The sequence below is a fragment of the Vulpes vulpes genome, chromosome 9 (assembly GCF_048418805.1).
Source record: "Vulpes vulpes isolate BD-2025 chromosome 9, VulVul3, whole genome shotgun sequence".
NCBI classification, from domain to species: domain Eukaryota; kingdom Metazoa; phylum Chordata; class Mammalia; order Carnivora; family Canidae; genus Vulpes; species Vulpes vulpes.
In genome coordinates this window covers 91,544,709-91,563,383 of record NC_132788.1, presented here as the reverse complement: position 1 = coordinate 91,563,383, position 18,675 = coordinate 91,544,709, and the positions used below count along the sequence as shown (strand labels likewise).

Here is an 18,675-nt window from a genome sequence, read left to right as displayed (position 1 = left end):
TAAATGTTCAGCAAAGGGTAGCTATTATTATTTTTTATTATTTTTTTATTTTTTAAAGATTTTTATTTATTCATGAGAGATACAGCAAGAGAGAGAGGCAGAGACATAGGCCAAGGGAGAAGCAGGTTCCATGCAGGGAGCCCTATATGGACTCGATCCCGGATCCCAGGATCACGCCCTGGGCCAAAGGCAGATGCCCAACCGCTGAGCCACCCAGGTGTCCTGTGTAGCTATTATTATTTATATCTTATTATATAAATATACTTTCATTAGTGTAGTTATTATCTGTATGCTCTTTTTATTATGAGTATTAGAAAAAGCTAGTACATACAGGAAATATTAATATCTTTAGCCTTTCTCAACCAATTTTGGGGGAGAACTAAGTGCTGATGCTTTAAAACATCCATTGTCTGTAATTAGTTAACTTCACATTATTTTCTATGTTCTGTGGTTCAGATGAGGAACCACAGAAGAAAAAGGTAACATGGAAAATAGAAGAGAATAGAGAACATTCTAAGGAAATGTAAAATTCAAAGAATTTGGTATAGAGATTCAGAGCCTTTAAGAGGTGTGCCTGTGTCCCTAAGTTCAGCGTGAACCTAGCACAGAGTAGATGCTAATAAATATTTATTGAATTATTGAAATAAATGAGTGAGTGACCAATGGCATGTGGTGAGACAACACTAAATGTTTCTGTGAAGACTGTTCACCTAAACAATTAGTAAGACCATTTTTGAAAACAGCTCTATACTACATCTGTATACCGACATACATGGATATATACCTCCTGCTTGTGTCCATCTGTTCAAGAGTCTCTTTTTCAGACATTGTATCTCTTTGATCACAGTCCTTATACTTTAGGCCATGTTTTGGCTAGTAAAGTAACACATACTTATGATAATTATAACAGGAGTGGCAGTTTACAATGCCAGACAGTGTGCTAAATGCTTTACAGTAGCTTATGATAGATATGACAGTGTGGCCTGGGGGAAGAGCCAAAATGCAAACCAGGCAATTGACATCAGAGACCATGCTCCTCAGAACTCTGCTGCCCTACCTCCCTGTGCTAGGAAGACAGAGAAGAGACTAAATTAACCACTCTCTGCACTTGCTGTTCACTATTCTTAGGGTAAACTACAGACAGAAATAGCCAGAAACCTTCTTTCCGGAATGAAATATGTAGTGAGCCTCCGTGGCTTTTCACCATGCAGCACCTCTGCCTTTTCCCAATGAGGCCAGTCCTCCGATTTAGCTTTTGAAAATTACTCTTCCTCCGTTGAAGACTAGTGGACTAGTAGAAGGAACTCAGTCTTCAGTTTTAGCAGATTGCTCATTAATAATTTTCTTATTTCCTAAATAATGAAATCAAGAATCTAAAAAGTATTGTGCTCTAGTGACTTCTAGGAGACAGAAAATACTATTCTTGGGAGAATTATGAACATTTGCTTGCCTCAAAACTGCTGTATTCCCTGTATCCAAGATCATGGGGGGGAAATTATAGGTCCTCAGAGAATCCCTGTGGGTGAGTGGTTGGGTGTATGCATGGACAGTTGAGTGGACAAGCAAGCTAAGGGTGTCATAGTGCTGAGACAGAATTTGCATAAATGCCAGTCTACACAGCCCATCCCTGTGTATGGTGCACAACCACACAGCACATACACTGAATCCCAGCCATATTGATTTAGGTCCATTGGATTTATTTCTGATGCTATCGTTTTGAAAATACCTGTTTTGTTTGCAATATTCACACAGGCCTTTTTGTTACTTAATTGTGACATTTAACTATCATATATGTTATGAGCACTAATGGTTAAAGAATATGTATGGAATTTTGATTCTCATTTTTGTATTTAAAAAAGTTTTGATAGCATGACTATAGAAAATTGGAAAATGTTTTTTAGTGCTCAAATGTATGATTCCATTTCCCTAATATAAATATTAGTGTCACCTATTATCTTTCCACTGCTTTTCTACATGCTTATAAAAGTATTTTAAATACTTTTGAGATTGTATCTGCAAAATTATCTTTATGATGTAAATTGCTTTTCATGACAAGGGAGGTGGAAAGGTTGTGCTTCAGCTTTCTCTTACTTTCCATGACACTGCTGCCTTTACCTGCAGTAAGTGTTGGAGGCTAGAGACCTGAAATTATATCAAAGAAATTAAGGATAACTAACATAATGACTAAATGCAATATTTCTTTGATATAAGAAGGCAGGATCCTAGTGTTAGAAAAATCAAATCGCTTCTCAACTTAAATACGTTAACTTCAATAATCGTACCCGAAGTTTTTTCTTCTTTAAAAATTCATGTTTTTCGGGATCCCTGGGTGGCGCAGCGGTTTGGCGCCTGCCTTTGGCCCAGGGCGCGATTCTGGAGACCCGGGATCGAATCCCACGTCGGGCTCCCGGTGCATGGAGCCTGCTTCTCCCTCTGCCTCTCTCTCTCTCTCTCTCTCTCTCTCTCTCTGTGTGTGTGACTATCATAAATAAATTTAAAAAAATTTTTTTTAAAATTAAAAATTCATGTTTTTCTTTTCTCTCTCTCTCTCTCTCTCTCTCTCTGAGAGAGAGAGAGAGAGAGAGAAAGAGCATGGGCGGCAGGGGCAGAAGGAGAGAGAGGATCCTAAGCAGGCTTGGCACCCAGCACAGAGCCCCCCAACACAGGACTAAATCTCACAAACCTGAGATCATGAACTAAGCCAAAATCAAGAGTCCGATGTTTAACCATCTGAGCCACCCAGGCACCCTATAAAAACTCATGTTTTTCTATTAAAGAATAATGTAAGTTATAATATATAATAGAAAGGCTTGAGATTTTATCTTTTTAGTAGAAAAATAGGTTTATCCTTTTTTCTTCCCCACTAAAAAGTACCGATCTAAATTTTCATTCTTAATCATGGTTATCATATTAGCCTATACAATTAATATGTTTGTTTCTACCTTTTTCATATAGTTTTGAGTTTCTGTTTTTATTTTAGCAATCTTATTGAAACTTCTTTAATCTCTTCATACCTTTTCCTATAAATAGGTCACAAATTATAAATAAAACAAATGTATTTTGGATGTATAGATGGTTTTAATTTTTAAATAAAATAATTTATTTTTTCACATGGTTTTATTTTATTTTTTATGTTTTTATTTAAATTCCATGAATTAACTAACACACAGTGTGGTATTAGTTTCAGGTGTACAACACAGTGATTCAACACCCATACAACACCCAGTGCTCATCACAAGTCCTCTCCTTAATCCCCATCATCTATTTCTCCGATCCCCCACCCAACTCCCCTCTGGTCACCACCAGATTCTTCTCTATAGTTAAGTGTCTGTTTCCTGGTTTGTGTGTCTCTCTTTTTTTCCTCCCTTTGTTCGTCTGTTTTGTTTCTTAAATTCCACAAGTAACTGATATTTGTCTTTGTCTAACGTTTGACCTATTTTTGATACACATATCTCCATTTATTTTTACTTTTATAGCTGCTAGCATTCTAACACCTTCTATATTTCTTTTTTATTTTAATGGAGTTCAACTTGCCAACATATAGCATAACACCCAGTGCTCATCCCATCAAGTGCCCCCCTCAGTGACCGTCACCCAGTCACCCCCAACCCACACCCACCTCCCTTTCCACCACCCCTTGTACGTTTCCCAGAGTTAGCTGTCTCTCATGTTCTGTCTCCTTTTCTGATATTTCCCACTCATTTTTTCTCCTTTCCCCTTTATTCCCTTCCACTATTTTTTATATTCCCCAAATGAATGAGACCATATAATGTTTGTCCTTCTAAGATTGACATATTTCACTCAGCATAGTACGCTCCAGTTCCATCCACGTTGAAGCAAATGGTGGGTATTTGTCATTTCTAATGGCTGAGTAATATTCCATTGTATACAGAGACCACATCTTCTTTATCCATTCGTATTTCAATGGACACCGAGGCTCTTTCCACAGTTTGACTATTGTGGACATTGCTGCTAGAAACATCGGGGTGCAGGTGTCCCGGCATTTCACTGCATCTGTATCTTTGGGGTAAATCCCCAACAGTGCAATTGCTGGGTCATAGGGCAGATCTATTTTTAACTCTTTGAGGAACCTCCACACAGTTTTCCAGAGTGGCTGCATCAGTTCACATTTCCACCAACAGTGTAAGAGGGTTCCCTTTTCTCCGCATCCTCTCCAACACTTGTGGTTTCCTGCCTTGTTAATTTTCCCCATTCTCACTGGTGTGAGATGGTATCTCATTGTGGTTTTGATTTGTATTTCCCTGATGGCAAGGGATGCAGAGCATTTTCTCATGTGCTTGTTGGCCATGTCTATGTCTTCCTCTGTGAGATTTCTATTCATGTCTTTTGCCCATTTCATGATTGGATTGTTTGTTTCTTTGCTTTTGAGTTTGATAAGTTCTTTATAGATCTTGGATACTAGTCCTTTATCTGATAGGTCATTTGCAAATGTCTTCTCCCATTCTGTAGGCTATCTTTTTGTTTTGTTCACTGTTTCTTTTGCTGTGCAAAAGCTTCCTATCTTGATGAAGTCCCAGTAGTTCATTTTTGCTTTTGTTTCTCTTGCCTTCGTGGACGTATCTTGCAAGAAGTTACTGTGGCTGAGTTCAAAAAGGGTGTTGCCTGTGTTCTCCTCTAGGATTTTGATGGAATCTTGTCTCACATTTAGATCTTTCATCCATTTTGAGTTTATCTTTGTGTATGGTGCAAGAGAGTGGTCCAGTTTCATTCTTCTGCATGTGGATGTCCAATTTTCCCAGCACCATTTATTAAAGAGACTCTTTTTTTCCAGTGGATCATCTTTCCTCCTTTGTCGAGTATTAGTTGACCATAAAGTTGAGGGTCTACTTCTGGATTCTCTGTTCTGTTCCATTGATCTACGTGTCTGTTTTTGTGCCAGTACCACACTGTCTTGATGACCACAGCTTTGTAGTACAACCTGAAATCTGGCATTGTGATGCCCCCAGATATGGTTTTCTTTTTGAATATTTCCCTGGATATTCGGCGTCTTTTCTGATTCCACACAAATCTTAAGATGATTTGTTCCAACTCTCTGAAGAAAGTCCATGGTATTTTGATAGGGAATGCATTAAACGTGTAAATTGCCCTGGGTAACATTGACATTTTCACAGTATTAATTCTTCCAATCCATGAGTATGGAATATTTTCCATCTCTTTGTGTCTTCCTCAATTTCTTTCAGAAGTGTTCTGTAGTTTTTAGGGTATAGATCCTTTACCTCTTCGGTTAGGTTTATTCCTAGGTATCTTATGCTTTTGGATGCAATTGCAAATGGGATTGACTCCTTAATTTCTCTTTCTTCAGTCTCATTGTTCGTGTATAGAAATGCCACTGATTTCTGGGCATTGATTTTGTATCCTGCCACACTGCCTAATTGCTGTATGAGTTCTAGCAATCTTGGGGTGGAGTCTTTTTGGGTTTTCTATGTAGAGTATGATGTCATCTGCAAAGAGGGAGAGTTTGACTTCTTCTTTGCCAATTTGAATGCCTTTTATTTCTTTGTGTTGCCTGATTGCTGAGGCTAGGCCTTCTAGTACTATGTTGAATAGCAGTGGTGAGAGTGGACATCCCTGTCTTGTTCTTGATCTTAGGGGAAAGGCTCCCAGTGTTTCCCCATTGAGAATGATATTTGCTGTGGGCTTTTCATAGATGGCTTTTAAGATACTGAGGAATGTTCCCTCTATCCCTCCACTCTGAAGAGTTTTGATCAGGAATGGATGCTGTATTTTGTCAAATGCTTTCTCTGCATCTAATGAGAGGATCATATGGTTCTTGTTTTTTTCTCTTGCTGATATGATCAATCACATTGATTTTTTTATGAGTGTTGAACCAGCTTTACATCCCGGGGATAAATCCCACTTGGTCATGATGAATAATCTTCTTAATGTATTGTGGATCCTATTGTTTAGTATCTTGTTGAGAATTTTTGCATCCATGTTCATCAGGGATATTGGTCTATAATTCTCCTTTTTGGTGGGGTCTTTGGTTTTGGAATTAAGGTGATGCTAGCCTCATAGAATGAGTTTGGAAGTATTCCATCTCTTTCTATCTTTCCAAACAGCTTTAGTAGAATAGATATGGTTTCTTCTTTAAACGTTTGAAAAAATAAAAAATAAAAAATAAATAAATAAACGTTTGATAGTATTCCCCTGGGAAGCCATCTGGCCCTGGACTTTTGAGTCTTGGGAGGTTTTTGATGACTGCTTCAATTTCCTCCCTGGGTATTGGCCTGTTCAGGTTTTCTATTTCTTCCTGTTCCAGTTTTGGTAGTTTGTGGTTTTCCGGAAATGAGTCCATTTCTTCTAGATTGCCTAATTTGTTGGTGTATAGCTGCTCATAATATGTTTTTAAAATTGTTTGTATTTTCTTGGTGTTGGTAGTGATCTCTCCTTTCTCATTCATGATTTTATTAATTTGAGTCTTTTCTCTCTTCTTTTTAATAAGGCTGGCTAATGGCTTATCTATCTTATTAATTCTTTCAAAGAACCACCTCCTAGTTTTGTTAATCTGTTCCACAGTTCTTCTGGTCTCTATTTCATTGAGTTCTGCTCGAATCTTTATTACTCTCTTCTTCTACTGGGTGTAGGATCTATTTGCTATTTTTTCTCCAGCTCCTTTAGGTGCAAGGTTAGCTTTTGTATTTGAGTTCTTTCCAGTTTTTGGATGGATGCTTGTATTGCGATGTATTTCCCCCTCAGGACTGCTTTTGCTGTATCTCAAAGATTTTGAATGGTTGTATTTTCATTCTCATTAGTTTCCATGAATCTTTTTAATTCTTCTCTAATTTCCTGGTTGACCCTTTCATCTTTTAGCAGGATGGTCCTTAACCTCCACATGTTTGAAATCCTTCCAAACTTCTTCATGTGATTTAGTTCTAGTTTCAAAGCATTATGGCCTGAAAATATGCAGGGTACAATCCCAATCTTTTGGTATCAGTTAAGACCTGATTTGTGACCCAGTATGTGGTCTATTCTGGAGAAAGTTCCATGGGCACTTGAGAAAAGTGTGTATTCAGTTGTGTTTGGATGTAAAGTTCTGTAAATATCTGTGAAATCCATCTGGTCCAGTGTATCATTTAAAGCTCTTGTTTCTTTGGAGATGTTGTGCTTAGGAGACCTGTTGATTGTAGAAAGTGCTACATTCAAGTCACCAAGTATAAGTGTATTATTATCTAAGTATGTCTTAACTTTGGTTATTAATTGATATACTTGGCAGCTCCCACATTCAGGGCATAAATATTCATGATTGTTAGGTCCTGTTGTTGGATAGATCCTTTAAGTATGATATAGTATCCCTCTTCATCTCTTACTACAGTCTCCGGGGTAAACTTTAGTTTATCTGATATAAGGATGGCTACCACTGCTTCTTTTGAGGACCATTTGAATGGTAAATGGTTCTCCAACCTTTTATTTTCAGGCTGTAGGTGTCCTTACCTCTAAAATGAGTCTTTTGTAGACAGCAAATAGATGGGTCTTGCTCTTTTATCCAGTTTGAAACCTTTCACTTTTTGATGGGGTCATTAAGCCCATTCACGTTCAGAGGTACTATTGAAAGATGAATTTAGTGTCATCATGATACCTATTCAGTCCCTGTTTTTGTGGATTGTTCCCTTGGACTTCCTCTTTCTATTACAGAATCCCCCTTAATATTTCTTGCAGAGCTGGCTTGGTGGTCACATATTCTTCCAGTTTCTGCCTATCTTGGAAGCTCTTTATCTCTTCTTCTATTCTGAATGAGAGCCTTGCTGGATAAAGGATTCTTGGCTGCAGGTTCTTCTCATTTAGGACCCTGAATATATCCTGCCAGCCCTTTCTGGCCTGCCAGGTCTCTGTGGAGAGGTCTGCTGTTAATCTAATATTTCTCCCCATAAAAGTTAGAGATTTCTTGTCTCTTGCTGCTTTAAGGATCTTCTCTTTATCTTTGGAATTTGCAAGTTTCACTATTAAATGTCGAGGTGTTGAGCGTTTTTTATAGATTTTAGGTGGGGATCTCCCTATCTCCTGGATCTGAATGCCTGTTTCCCTTCTCAAGTTAGGAAAGTTCTCAGCTATGATTTGTCAAATACATGTTCTTTGACCTCTGTCCCTTTTGGCACCCTTGGGAACCCCAATTAAATGTAGATTTTTCCTTCTGAGGCTGTCATTTATTTCCCTTAACCTATCCTCATGATCTTTTAATTGTTTTTCTGTTTTTTTCCTCAGTTTCCCTCTTTGCCATCAACTTGACTTCTGTGTCACTCACTCGTTCTTCTACCTCGTTAACCCTCGTTAGGACCTCTAGTTTGGATTGCATCTCATTTAATTGATTTTTAATTTCTGCCTGATTAGATCTAAATTCTGCAGTCATGAAGTTTCTTGAATCCTTTATGCTTTTTTCTAGAGCCACTAGTAGCTTTATAATTGTGCTTCTCAATTGGCTTTCTGACATTGAATTATAATTCAAATTTTTTGACTCTGTGAGAGAGAGGACTGTTTCTGATTCTTTCTTTTGAGGTGAGTTTTTCCTTCTAGTCATTTTTCTCAGTGCAGAGTGGCAAAAAAAAATTTGTACTGGAAAAAGGAGAAAAAGAGAGAAGAGAAAAAAGAAAAGAAAAATAAAGAAAATAAAAGGGGGGGGGGAAGCAAACAAAACAAAAAACAAGGGGGAGTATCCTCTGATTCTATATACTGTAAATCCCTCGACTTCCCCTGGAACTTTCCAGTGCTGCTTGGTCAATAACTTGCTTTCCCCCTGTCCGTGTAACTGGTCTTCTGGGGGAGGGGCCTGCTGTGCTGATTCTCAGGTGTGAGCACCTGGGGTAGCTGCTCAGCCCCTTGCCTGGTGCAAGGCTCAGTGGGAGTTGTTTTTCCTGTTTATCCTGTGAGGCCACTGTGAGTCTCAGTGGGGGTTGTTTATCCTGTGAGGCCCCAGGAGGAACAACAGTGGCTGCAGCCAGCTCTCCAGCCTTAGAGTCAGCTCCCGCAGTAACTACCGCAGCTCCCAGTCCGCAGGGGCCTGGATGCTCCGGGGACGGAGGCTGCTGTTCTGCACAGCTCCGGGCCGCCTGGTGGCAGGAGCGTCCTGACTGTCCTGGGCCCTCAGGCCTCTGCCTGTCCCGGGGGGAGCGCCAGATATGGGCTATGTACCCCGGCGTCCTGGGCTCCGGGACCTGCGCTGATGGAATCGCGCTCGCCGGGGCGCACAGCCCCCTCTGCCTGAGCCAGAGCAGGAGCTGTTCCCGGCCCGCCCCGCCCCCGCAAGCGCTCCAGCCCTTTAGGGAGCTTGGCTGCCGTATGTGGTGCACTCTCCGCACCCCCCCCCCCCCCCGCTGCAGGTCCTCTGTTAGAGCCTGAGGGCATCCCCGCCCCTCCTGGGATCCTGCTTCAATTCCCTGTGAGCACCTTTCTTTCTGGGAAGATTGGTGAAGCTCCTGCTTCTCTGGGATGGGGCTTTCCTGTCCTGGGGGCACTTGCCCTGCGGGCTTAGCCCAGTCCCTCCCGGGGCCCCTACCCCTTCGTTGCTTTTTATTTCTTTATTCCCACCCCCACACACCCTGTCTTCCTACCTTGATAGAAGCGTGAACTCAAACAAAAAAAAAAAGAAGAAGAACAAGAAGAAGCGTGAACTCTTCTCACTGTAGCATTCCAGCTGTTCTCTCTTTAAATCTCAGGCCGAATTCGTAGGTTTTCAGGATGATTTGAAAGTTATCTAGGTAATTTGGTGGGGACAGGCGACTTGGGGACCCTACTCTTCTGCCATCTTCGGTTTTATTTTAAATAATGGTAGTTTTATCCGCAGAAAGAGCCTACAGAATTAGTTTTGCTAGCATTTTCTAAAAGTAGTTTATAGTCTAGTTGAAGAGAAAAATATATATACTTCTTTCATTGTCTATGGGATACTTTTGCCAGATGCAGTAATTTATAACCCTAGTGTTCGAGTGTATAGTAAGGTCACCAAGAAGCTCTGAAACCCTGATGAGAGTTATAGATCCTCTCCTCAAAAAAAAATCATACATGAACACACATACATACTGTTTTAAGCAGTTTTGGAGTCCACAGCCCCATAACTCCATTTGACTCCAGGTTTAGAGAGTGAGAAAAGAGCTAAAACATTTACTGAACATAAATTATGTACCATATTTGAACCCAGGAGTCTGACTGTCTTGAGTTATTTACACTGCCTCATACTGCCTGCCCTAGTTAGTCACTAATCACCATCTCTTATTCTTGCCTCCCCAAATTATACCAGAAATTCCAGATATGGGGTATTTTTTTTAGGAGTAATACTCCTTGGTTACAGTTTCATATAAAGTTTCTTAAAGTATTGGCTAATATGTGCAAAGGTCTGTACTATAACCAGTGTCAGTATTAGTTAAATTGAAAATGAGATAAAAACTCAAACATACCTTTCTTTGGGTTCAGTATCTTTTGGAGGCAATTTTTTATGTGTTGAATTACAAATCTGCTTGGACCCTGAATAATTTTTTTCATCCTAATGAAAGTAATGCTTGACTGAGTCTTGAGCATACTTGTAGGATTGGGAGGAAGAGAAAAAACACGACTTATTAATGATCTATAGAAAATATATCCTTACCGAACTCAAGCACTCTCTTATAGACATGATACTGAATGGATTCTTTTTACCATCATAAGAGGAAACTTCTTGGTGATTAAAATTGTCAGTCTTAAAATCTCCAGCCCCATTTATTTACCTTAGGTGAGCACAGTTAGGTATTACTGGATAAAAGCATATCCCTGTTGGGGTAGTGTCTTAATCTCTGTCCACAAGGTCATGGCAGTTATGAGCTTCCAGTTACATAAAGAAAGATGAGTAATCTGAGGACATGGCATGCTGAGTGTGTTCTTTCTTTTTACTAGACATTTGGGCCTGGATTTGGTGCCTCGAAAGGACTTTGAAGTAGTGGATTCAGACCAGATTAGTGTCTCGGATCTCTATAAAATGGTAAGAAATCTACACAGAGTATGCGTGTTCCTGTACACCTCATTTTTTTATCATTTTTTTCCTCTTTTTTCATCCCTAGTTATACTATGAAACAATATTGCTAAAGTTGTTCCTTTGTCCGTCCCACTGTAGGTAAGGGGTCTTCCTTATTATGACACAACATACCACCTTAGTTTTCTAAATGGCATTACTGTGTAATGCTGTACCATAATATCCAGGGGTCATTTATTTGTTTTGTTTTGTTTTTTCTGGTGAATGGAGCTCCTTCAGCCTGTAGAAGTTACCAAAATTCTGTCTCTCCCCACTTCTTAAAAATAGAAGGTAGTTGAAGCTGTAAAGAGCCAATTTATTGGTTAATGTAATGATTAAACCTAGAAATAAGGTACCAATATTTCTAAGTGAGACAGACCTGATACATCCTTAGCTGTCTGTTGGCTATTATTAAAATGTATTGAGTTAATTGACGATCAAGATTATATTTTACAGGCTGAATGAGAAGTAACTAAAAGAAAGGTAAAAACTTTTAAGGTAAAACAAACATCAGAAACTTTTGGCGACTATTATGCTTAGACTAAGGGACTGAGTAAAACCTTTGAGGAGTTATGTATTGTCAGGTATTGTCAGGTCAGAAGTATCTACTGGTGAGAATTATAGGTTTTAGAAAGAATTATAAATGTAATTTTTATGGGGAACTTTGAGGATATGATGTTGCCTGTTTGAGAATCTTTGGAAATTTGCCTAAATAATATACAAGTAACCTATCAATTGCTTTATGTGTATTTGCTAGTGTACAAAAGCATTTGTGTATAGTTGCCTTAATTATGCTCTGTTCAATGTGATAAAATGGGATGTAGAGATTAAAAATGAACAAGACTTATCCCTTTCCTCAAGAATATCACCATCTGCAGTATTGGTTCTTAACCCTTTCTGGGTCATGAAGATCAGATAGAATTTCTTCCCAGGACAACCCAAGTATGGTTTTACATGTAAAGTTTACACTCAGTTTTAGGGAATTGGCACTTCCTTCTGATGATTGCCCATGAAGTCTATAATTGGTCCTCATGCTTAGAAACTATTCTAGTGGGATCAAATAGACTACAAACAAACAGTAGCCATATACGTGTTGCATATACACTGATGTTGTTAGAGGGAGTGACTGATTACTTAGGGCTGGGAAAAATCAGTGAAAGCTCCAGCAGCAGTAATACAGAAGGTGAATCTTGAGGCATGGACAGGGGTTAACCCAGAAGACAAAAAAGGAGAGCTGTTCCCAGATGGCACACAGCATAGGGAAGTGGTAGTTCCTGGGAACTATATGATATATGGTAACTTTGGCATATAAGTATGTGTTAGTGATTGGGATAGTAAGATGCAGAAGGAGGCAAGGGTCAGATCATGAAGAGTGTTGTAAGCCCCAAAGTACACTCTGCTCAGTAGTCTGATGTAACCAAGGGAGTAATGTGATTGGATATGAGTTTTATATTTTATTTTTTAAGAGAGAGAGAGAGAATCTCAATCAGGCTCCATGCACAGCATGGAGTCTAAGGCAGGGCTTGATCTCACAACCCTGAGATCATGACCTGAACTGAATCAAGAGTCAGACACATAACTGACTGAAACCACCCCGGCACCCCTGGATATGAGTTTTAATGCTCTCTCTGTCTATAGAGAATATAAGATGCAAAAGACTGGAATCAGGGAGGAAGGACACCATAAAAATGATTTGGGCCATAAATAATGACTAGATAGCAACAGGAATGAAAAATAAATGCAATAGAGAATGTAGGTGTTAGTAAAAAATCAACTTGATCAATTAGATGTGGAAAGTGAAGAGAGAATTTGAGGCTAAGAACTTCCCTCACAGTAATGGCTTAGAAGATACTTTGGTGAGAATTTTGCATTTTATTCTAAGTGTGACAAAAGTCTGTGAAGGCATTTGAGCCGAGGAATTACATGATCTGGCTTATATTTTAAATGGCTCCCTCCAGCAGATGTATGCAGAAGGACTGGAGTGGGGCAAGAATGGAAGCAGGGAGCAGTCATTCAAACAAAAATATTTTAATTTTCAGTATTTAGGCTAGACTTGGAGCAAAGAAGATAATAAGAAATTGTTGGATTCTGAATGTGTGTTGGAGATAAATCCATTTGGAGTTGTTAATAGATTGATTTGGTATGTGTGTACAAAAAGAGAAAGGTCAGAGAAGAATGACTCTCATGTTTTGATCTTCCCGACTTTGATCTTAAAAAGTGGAATAGGAAATATTGTGGGAGAAGCAGGTTTGGGAATATAGCAGTGGGAATTAGTGTATTGGTTTGGTTTTTCCTTTCAAGTTTGAGATGACTTTTAAACTGCCAAACTGAGATGGTGAAAGTCTGGACCTCAGAAGTGAAGTTCAGATATAACAATTTCAGTCATCAGAGTATATGTGGTATTTAAAGCTGTTGAAGGAGTTGACCGCTCCCTTCGCTAGATCTTCATACAATGAAACCCAGCGTTAGCAGATCCTACATAGCACTTCCAGACAGCCAAGCATCAATAAACATTGAAGCAAACCTCCCACATAAAAGTTAGAGACCAGAACAAATACATGTGAAAAGAACTTAGAAGAAACAGACAAGTCAGTAGAAGAATATGGTGGTTGCTGTCTGCAAAGAGAAATGAGGAAGCAACCAGGAAACTGGAGCAATCTAAGAAGCAATCGAAGAAGCTCTAGAAAATTACAAATGAGATAACTGGGATAAACTCGACATAAAGATTAGAAAATAGGATGACAGCAACAAAAATTTAGCAATAGGAGAGAAATGTTAGAGGTTTGGTCCAAGAGGTCCAATATCCAGATAATGGAGTTTCAGAAGAGAAAACAGAGAAAAAGAAAGAAAATTACCAAAGAAATCTTATTAAAAACTTTTCCAGGGTGGTGATATCACCAAGATGGTGGAGTAGGAGTTTTCCATCCTCTGCTCCCCATGAAGATCAGTAATTCGGCACAAATGAAAAATAGCTCTGGGAGAGCTCAGAAGAAAGCTTTCACTTAAGAAGCTTCAGTAACACAGTAGAGCAAAACCTAAGAATAACCATAAAAAAGGGTAAGAAGAACAATTTCATTTTCCTGCATCATTCCATACCCCAAACTGGTACTGCTCAGCACCAAGAAAGAACTCCCTGGCCTAGGGATGCCTGGGTGGCTCAGTGGTTGAGCATCTGCCTTTGGCCTGGAGTGTGATCCTGGAGTCACGGGATCAAGTCCCACATCGGGCTCCTCGTAGGGAGCCTGCTTCTCCCTCTGCCTGTGTCTCTGCCTCTCTGTCTCTCTGTGTCTCTTATGAATAAATAAATAAATAAATAAATAAATAAATAAATAAATAAATAAATGAAAAATCTTGAAAAGAAAAGAAAAGAAAAGAAAAGAAAAGAAAAGAAAAGAAAAGAAAAGAACTCCCTGGCCTAAAGGAGTTCTCCTTGAGTCCTTGAGCTACCAGCTTCCCAGCCCTTTAGGCCACTGTACAAAGACCCACTTTAGTTTTACCCCACCTAGAGACTGGCAAAGTTGATACATCTAGAGATAGGTAGGAACAAGGAAAAGGGTAGGGGCTACCCATGTCAGCCATACAGCGAGAGTGACCATGGTTCCAACTGGGCTGCTCTACATAGGATCCCAGCATCCTTCAATGCTGGACTTCAACAATCCTTATAGATGCTGCAAACTCCCTCAGCTTTCATCCCTGAGGACCTCGTCATGGATCCCAGCAGACTGCTCACAGAGGACCCCAGCATCTCTCACCTTTGAAGAAACCAATGGCCAGCAAAGCTGCCACAGAACCCCTGCAGATTTTTTTTTTTACCAAGTTTTTCACTCCATAGGACTTTGCATTCACAGATGCCAGCCCCATGACCATCTCATGCTCTCTCCCTACCCCTTGCTGGGGCATGAAATATGCAGCAGCCAGCTGTAGCCTCTATGGCTATGAATATGTAATATGCCAGCCTAGACTCCCAAGGCTGACCCTCACAGTTATGTATATGTTCATGCCTAGCCCATGCAACTATATACCTGCACACTGCTGGCCTGACTTCCATCACTGGCCTCCATTGTCGTGCATGCTCCCATGGTGAACTCCTGTAGACAGAGAAGTGTATACAGCAGCCAAGGCCCCCACAGCCGCTTATGGGCCCATATCTGCCCTTGACATTTGTCAATGGCCTGCATCACTGGGCTCACCTAAAGCTAGCCCCTGAAAGTATGTATCTGCATACTGCCAACCCAACTCCTGTCCCAGTCTTCACTGCCTCTAGAGCTGCACAAATGCATGCCAACAACCAGGGCCCCTGCAGTTGCTAATGCATGTGCAATTGGCATCAGCCTCTTCTGCTGGTCCCAGCCCTTACCTTCCCTCTGTGTCTGCAGCTTTCCCCTGACACTTTGCAGGTACCTGCAGCTGAGGATACACACTACTAGCTCTGGCCACCACTGCTCTCTGCTCATATTCCTAGCTGCTGGACTTGGAAGAGCTACTGAGAACCCCCGCAATCATTGCAGACACTGTGGACTTTCTGCAGCTCTCCACAAGGATCACATGGTTGTTGCTGTTGTGGACCCACATGGCCTAAACCAGTGAGATACACATTCCTGGGCCCAGAGCTGCCACATGGATATGGCACCCTGCACCACTAGACCCAAAGTCACAGCATTCCCTGGCATACCCCCACCCATTGGTGAAGGTCTTTCCTCACCTAAGTCAGCCAAATATGTTCTGGAAGAGATGACTGCTCTTCACATGCACAGATAATTATTCAATAGTAGAGGAGTCATGAATAATTAAAGAAACATGATACCACCAGAGGAACACATTAAACTTTCAGTGACCCTAAAGAAATGGAAATAAACAAATTTCCTGATAATTCAAAATAATTGTTCTGAAGATGCTTAGAGAGCTTATATCTCTCACAGAAAAACAATTCAACAAGATCAGGTAAATAAGAACAAAATGAAAAGTTCAACAAAAAGAAAACATAAAAAATAACGAAATAAAATTTGAAGCTGAAGGATACAAACAATGAAAAATTCAATAGAGAGCTTCAATATTAGAATGGACCAAGCAGGAGAATCTGTGAATTCAGACAGGTAAATTGAAATTATCAAGTTGACAAGGCAGGAAACAACAAATGTTGGAGAGGATGCGGAGAAAAGGGAACCCTCTTACACTGTTGGTGGGAATGTGAACTGGTGCAGCCACTCTGGAAAACTGTGTGGAGGTTCCTCAAAGAGTTAAAAATAGACCTGCCCTACGACCCAGCAATTGCACTGTTGGGGATTTACCCCAAAGATTCAGATGCAACGAAACGTCGGGACACCTGCACCCCGATGTTTCTATCAGCAATGGCCACAATAGCCAAACTGTGGAAGGAGCCTCGGTGTCCATCGAAAGATGAATGGATAAAGAAGATGTGGTTTATGTATACAATGGAATATTACTCAGCGATTAGAAACGACAAATACCCACCATTTGCTTCAACGTGGATGGAACTGGAGGGTATTATGCTGAGTGAAATAAGTCAATCGGAGAAGGACAAGCAGTGTATGTTCTCATTCATTTGGGGAATATAAATAATAGTGAAAGGGAATATAAAGGAAGGGAGAAGAAATGTTGGGAAATATCAGGAAGGGAGACAGAACATAAAGACTCCTAACTCGGGGAAACGAACTAGGGGTGGTGGAAGGGGGGAGGAGGGCGGGTGTTGGAGGGGAATGGGTGACGGGCACTGAGGTGGACACTTGACGGGATGAGCACTGGGTGTTTTTCTGTATGTTGGTAAATTGAACACCAATAAAAATTAATTAAAAAAAAAAAAAGAAATTATCAAGTTGAAGGAGAAAAAAGAAAAAAGATTGAAGAAATCCTGTGAGATTTTTAAGACACCATTAAGATAATTAATCTACACATTATTAGAGTACCAAAGAAGAGGAGGAGAAAGGGGCAGAAAGCTTATTTAAAGTGATAGTGGCTTCTGGGGAGAGATTTGGACATCCAAGTTCATGATATTCATAGGTCTCCAAACAATTTCAATCCTCAAAGAGACCCTTCTCCAAAGCATTACAATAAAACTGTCTAAAAATCAAAGAATCAAAAAAAAAATCAAAGAATCATGAAAGCAACAAGAAAAAAGAAGCTTGTCACTTACAAGGAAACCTCCATAAAGCTATGAGCATATTTCTTAACAGAAATCTTGCAGGCCAGGAGAGAGTGGGATGACATATTCAAAATGCTGAAAGGAAAAAAAATCCTGCTAGCCAAGAATACTTTACCCAGGAAAGTTGTCCTTCAGAAATAAAGGAGATATAAGGATTTTCGCTGACAAAAGCTGAGAGAGTTCAAAACTACCAGATCTGCCTTACAAGAAATGCTGCAAGTTCTTCAAGCTTAAATGAAAAAAAACAAAAACAAAAACAAATTAGTAGCATGAAAACTGATGGAAAGATAAAACACAATGGTAAAGGTAAGTATATAGTCAAATTCAGAATACTCCAATACTGTAGTGTGGTGGTTTATAACTCTAGTATAAAGATTAAGGGACATGGGACACCTGGGTGGCTCAGTGGTTGAGCGTCTTCCTTTGGCTCAGGTCATGATCCCAGGGTCCTGAGATCTAGTTCTGCATCGGGCTCCCCGTGGGGAGCCTGCCTCTCCCTCTGCTTATGTCTCTGCCTTTCGCTCTGTGTCTCTCACAAATAAATAAAATCTTTTTTTAAAAAAAAGGTTAAGGGACAGAAAAAATTAAAATAACTATAGCTAACACAAAAATAGGCACATAGATCAATGGAACAGAATAGAAAACCCACAAATGGACCCACAGCTATATGGTCAACTAATCTTTGACAAAGCAGGAAGAATATCCAATGGAACAAAGGTAGTCTCTTCAATAAATGATGTTGGGAAAACTGGACAACAGCATGCAGAAGAATGAAGCTAGACCGCTTTCTTACACTATACACAAAAATAAATTCAAAATGGATCAAAGACCTAAATGTGAGACCTAAACCCTAGAGGAGAACACAGGCAGAAACCTCTTTGACACTAGCCATAGCAGCTCCTTACTAGACATATCTCTGGAGGCAAGGGAAACAGAAGAAGAAATGAACTGCTGAGGCCTTATCAAGATAAAAACTTCTGCATGGTGAAGGAAACAACAAAACTAAAAGGCAGCCTTCAGAATGAGAGAAAATATTTGCAAATGACGTATCTGATAAAGGGTTAGTATCCAAAATCTATTTTAAAAAAGTATCAAATTCAACACTCAAAAAAGAAATAATTCAGTTAGGAAATGGGCAGAAAACATGAATAGACACTTTTCCAAAGAAGACATCTAGATGCTTAATATCACTCATCATCAGGGAAATAGAAATCAAAACTACAGTGAGATATCACCTCACACCAATCAGAATGTCTAAAATCAACACAGGAAACAGGTGTTGGCTAGGATGTGGAGGAAAGGGAATACTGCTGGTAGGAATGCAAACTGATGCAGCCACTCTGCAAAATAGCATGGAGGTTCCTCAAAAGTTAAAAATAGAACTACTCTATGACCCAGCAGTTACACTACTAGGTATTTACCCAGGAGATACAAAAATACTGATTTGAAGGGGCATATGCACCCTGATGTTTATAGCAGTGTTACCAACAATAGCCAAATTATGGAAAGAACCTGAATATCCTTT

General features: G+C 39.9%; 1 protein-coding gene across 34 annotated transcripts in view; it reads left to right on the top strand.

Annotated features, from left to right (window-relative positions):
• Positions 1-18,675, top strand: part of DOCK3 (dedicator of cytokinesis 3) — a 523,288-nt gene that overhangs the window by 309,394 nt on the left and 195,219 nt on the right. For all 34 annotated transcript variants that reach the window (XM_072720925.1, XM_072720928.1, XM_072720921.1 and 31 more), the window contains one exon: positions 10,876-10,960. In XM_072720925.1, coding sequence (XP_072577026.1) covers positions 10,876-10,960 — 85 coding nt within the window. The remainder of the gene's footprint in view (positions 1-10,875; positions 10,961-18,675) is intronic.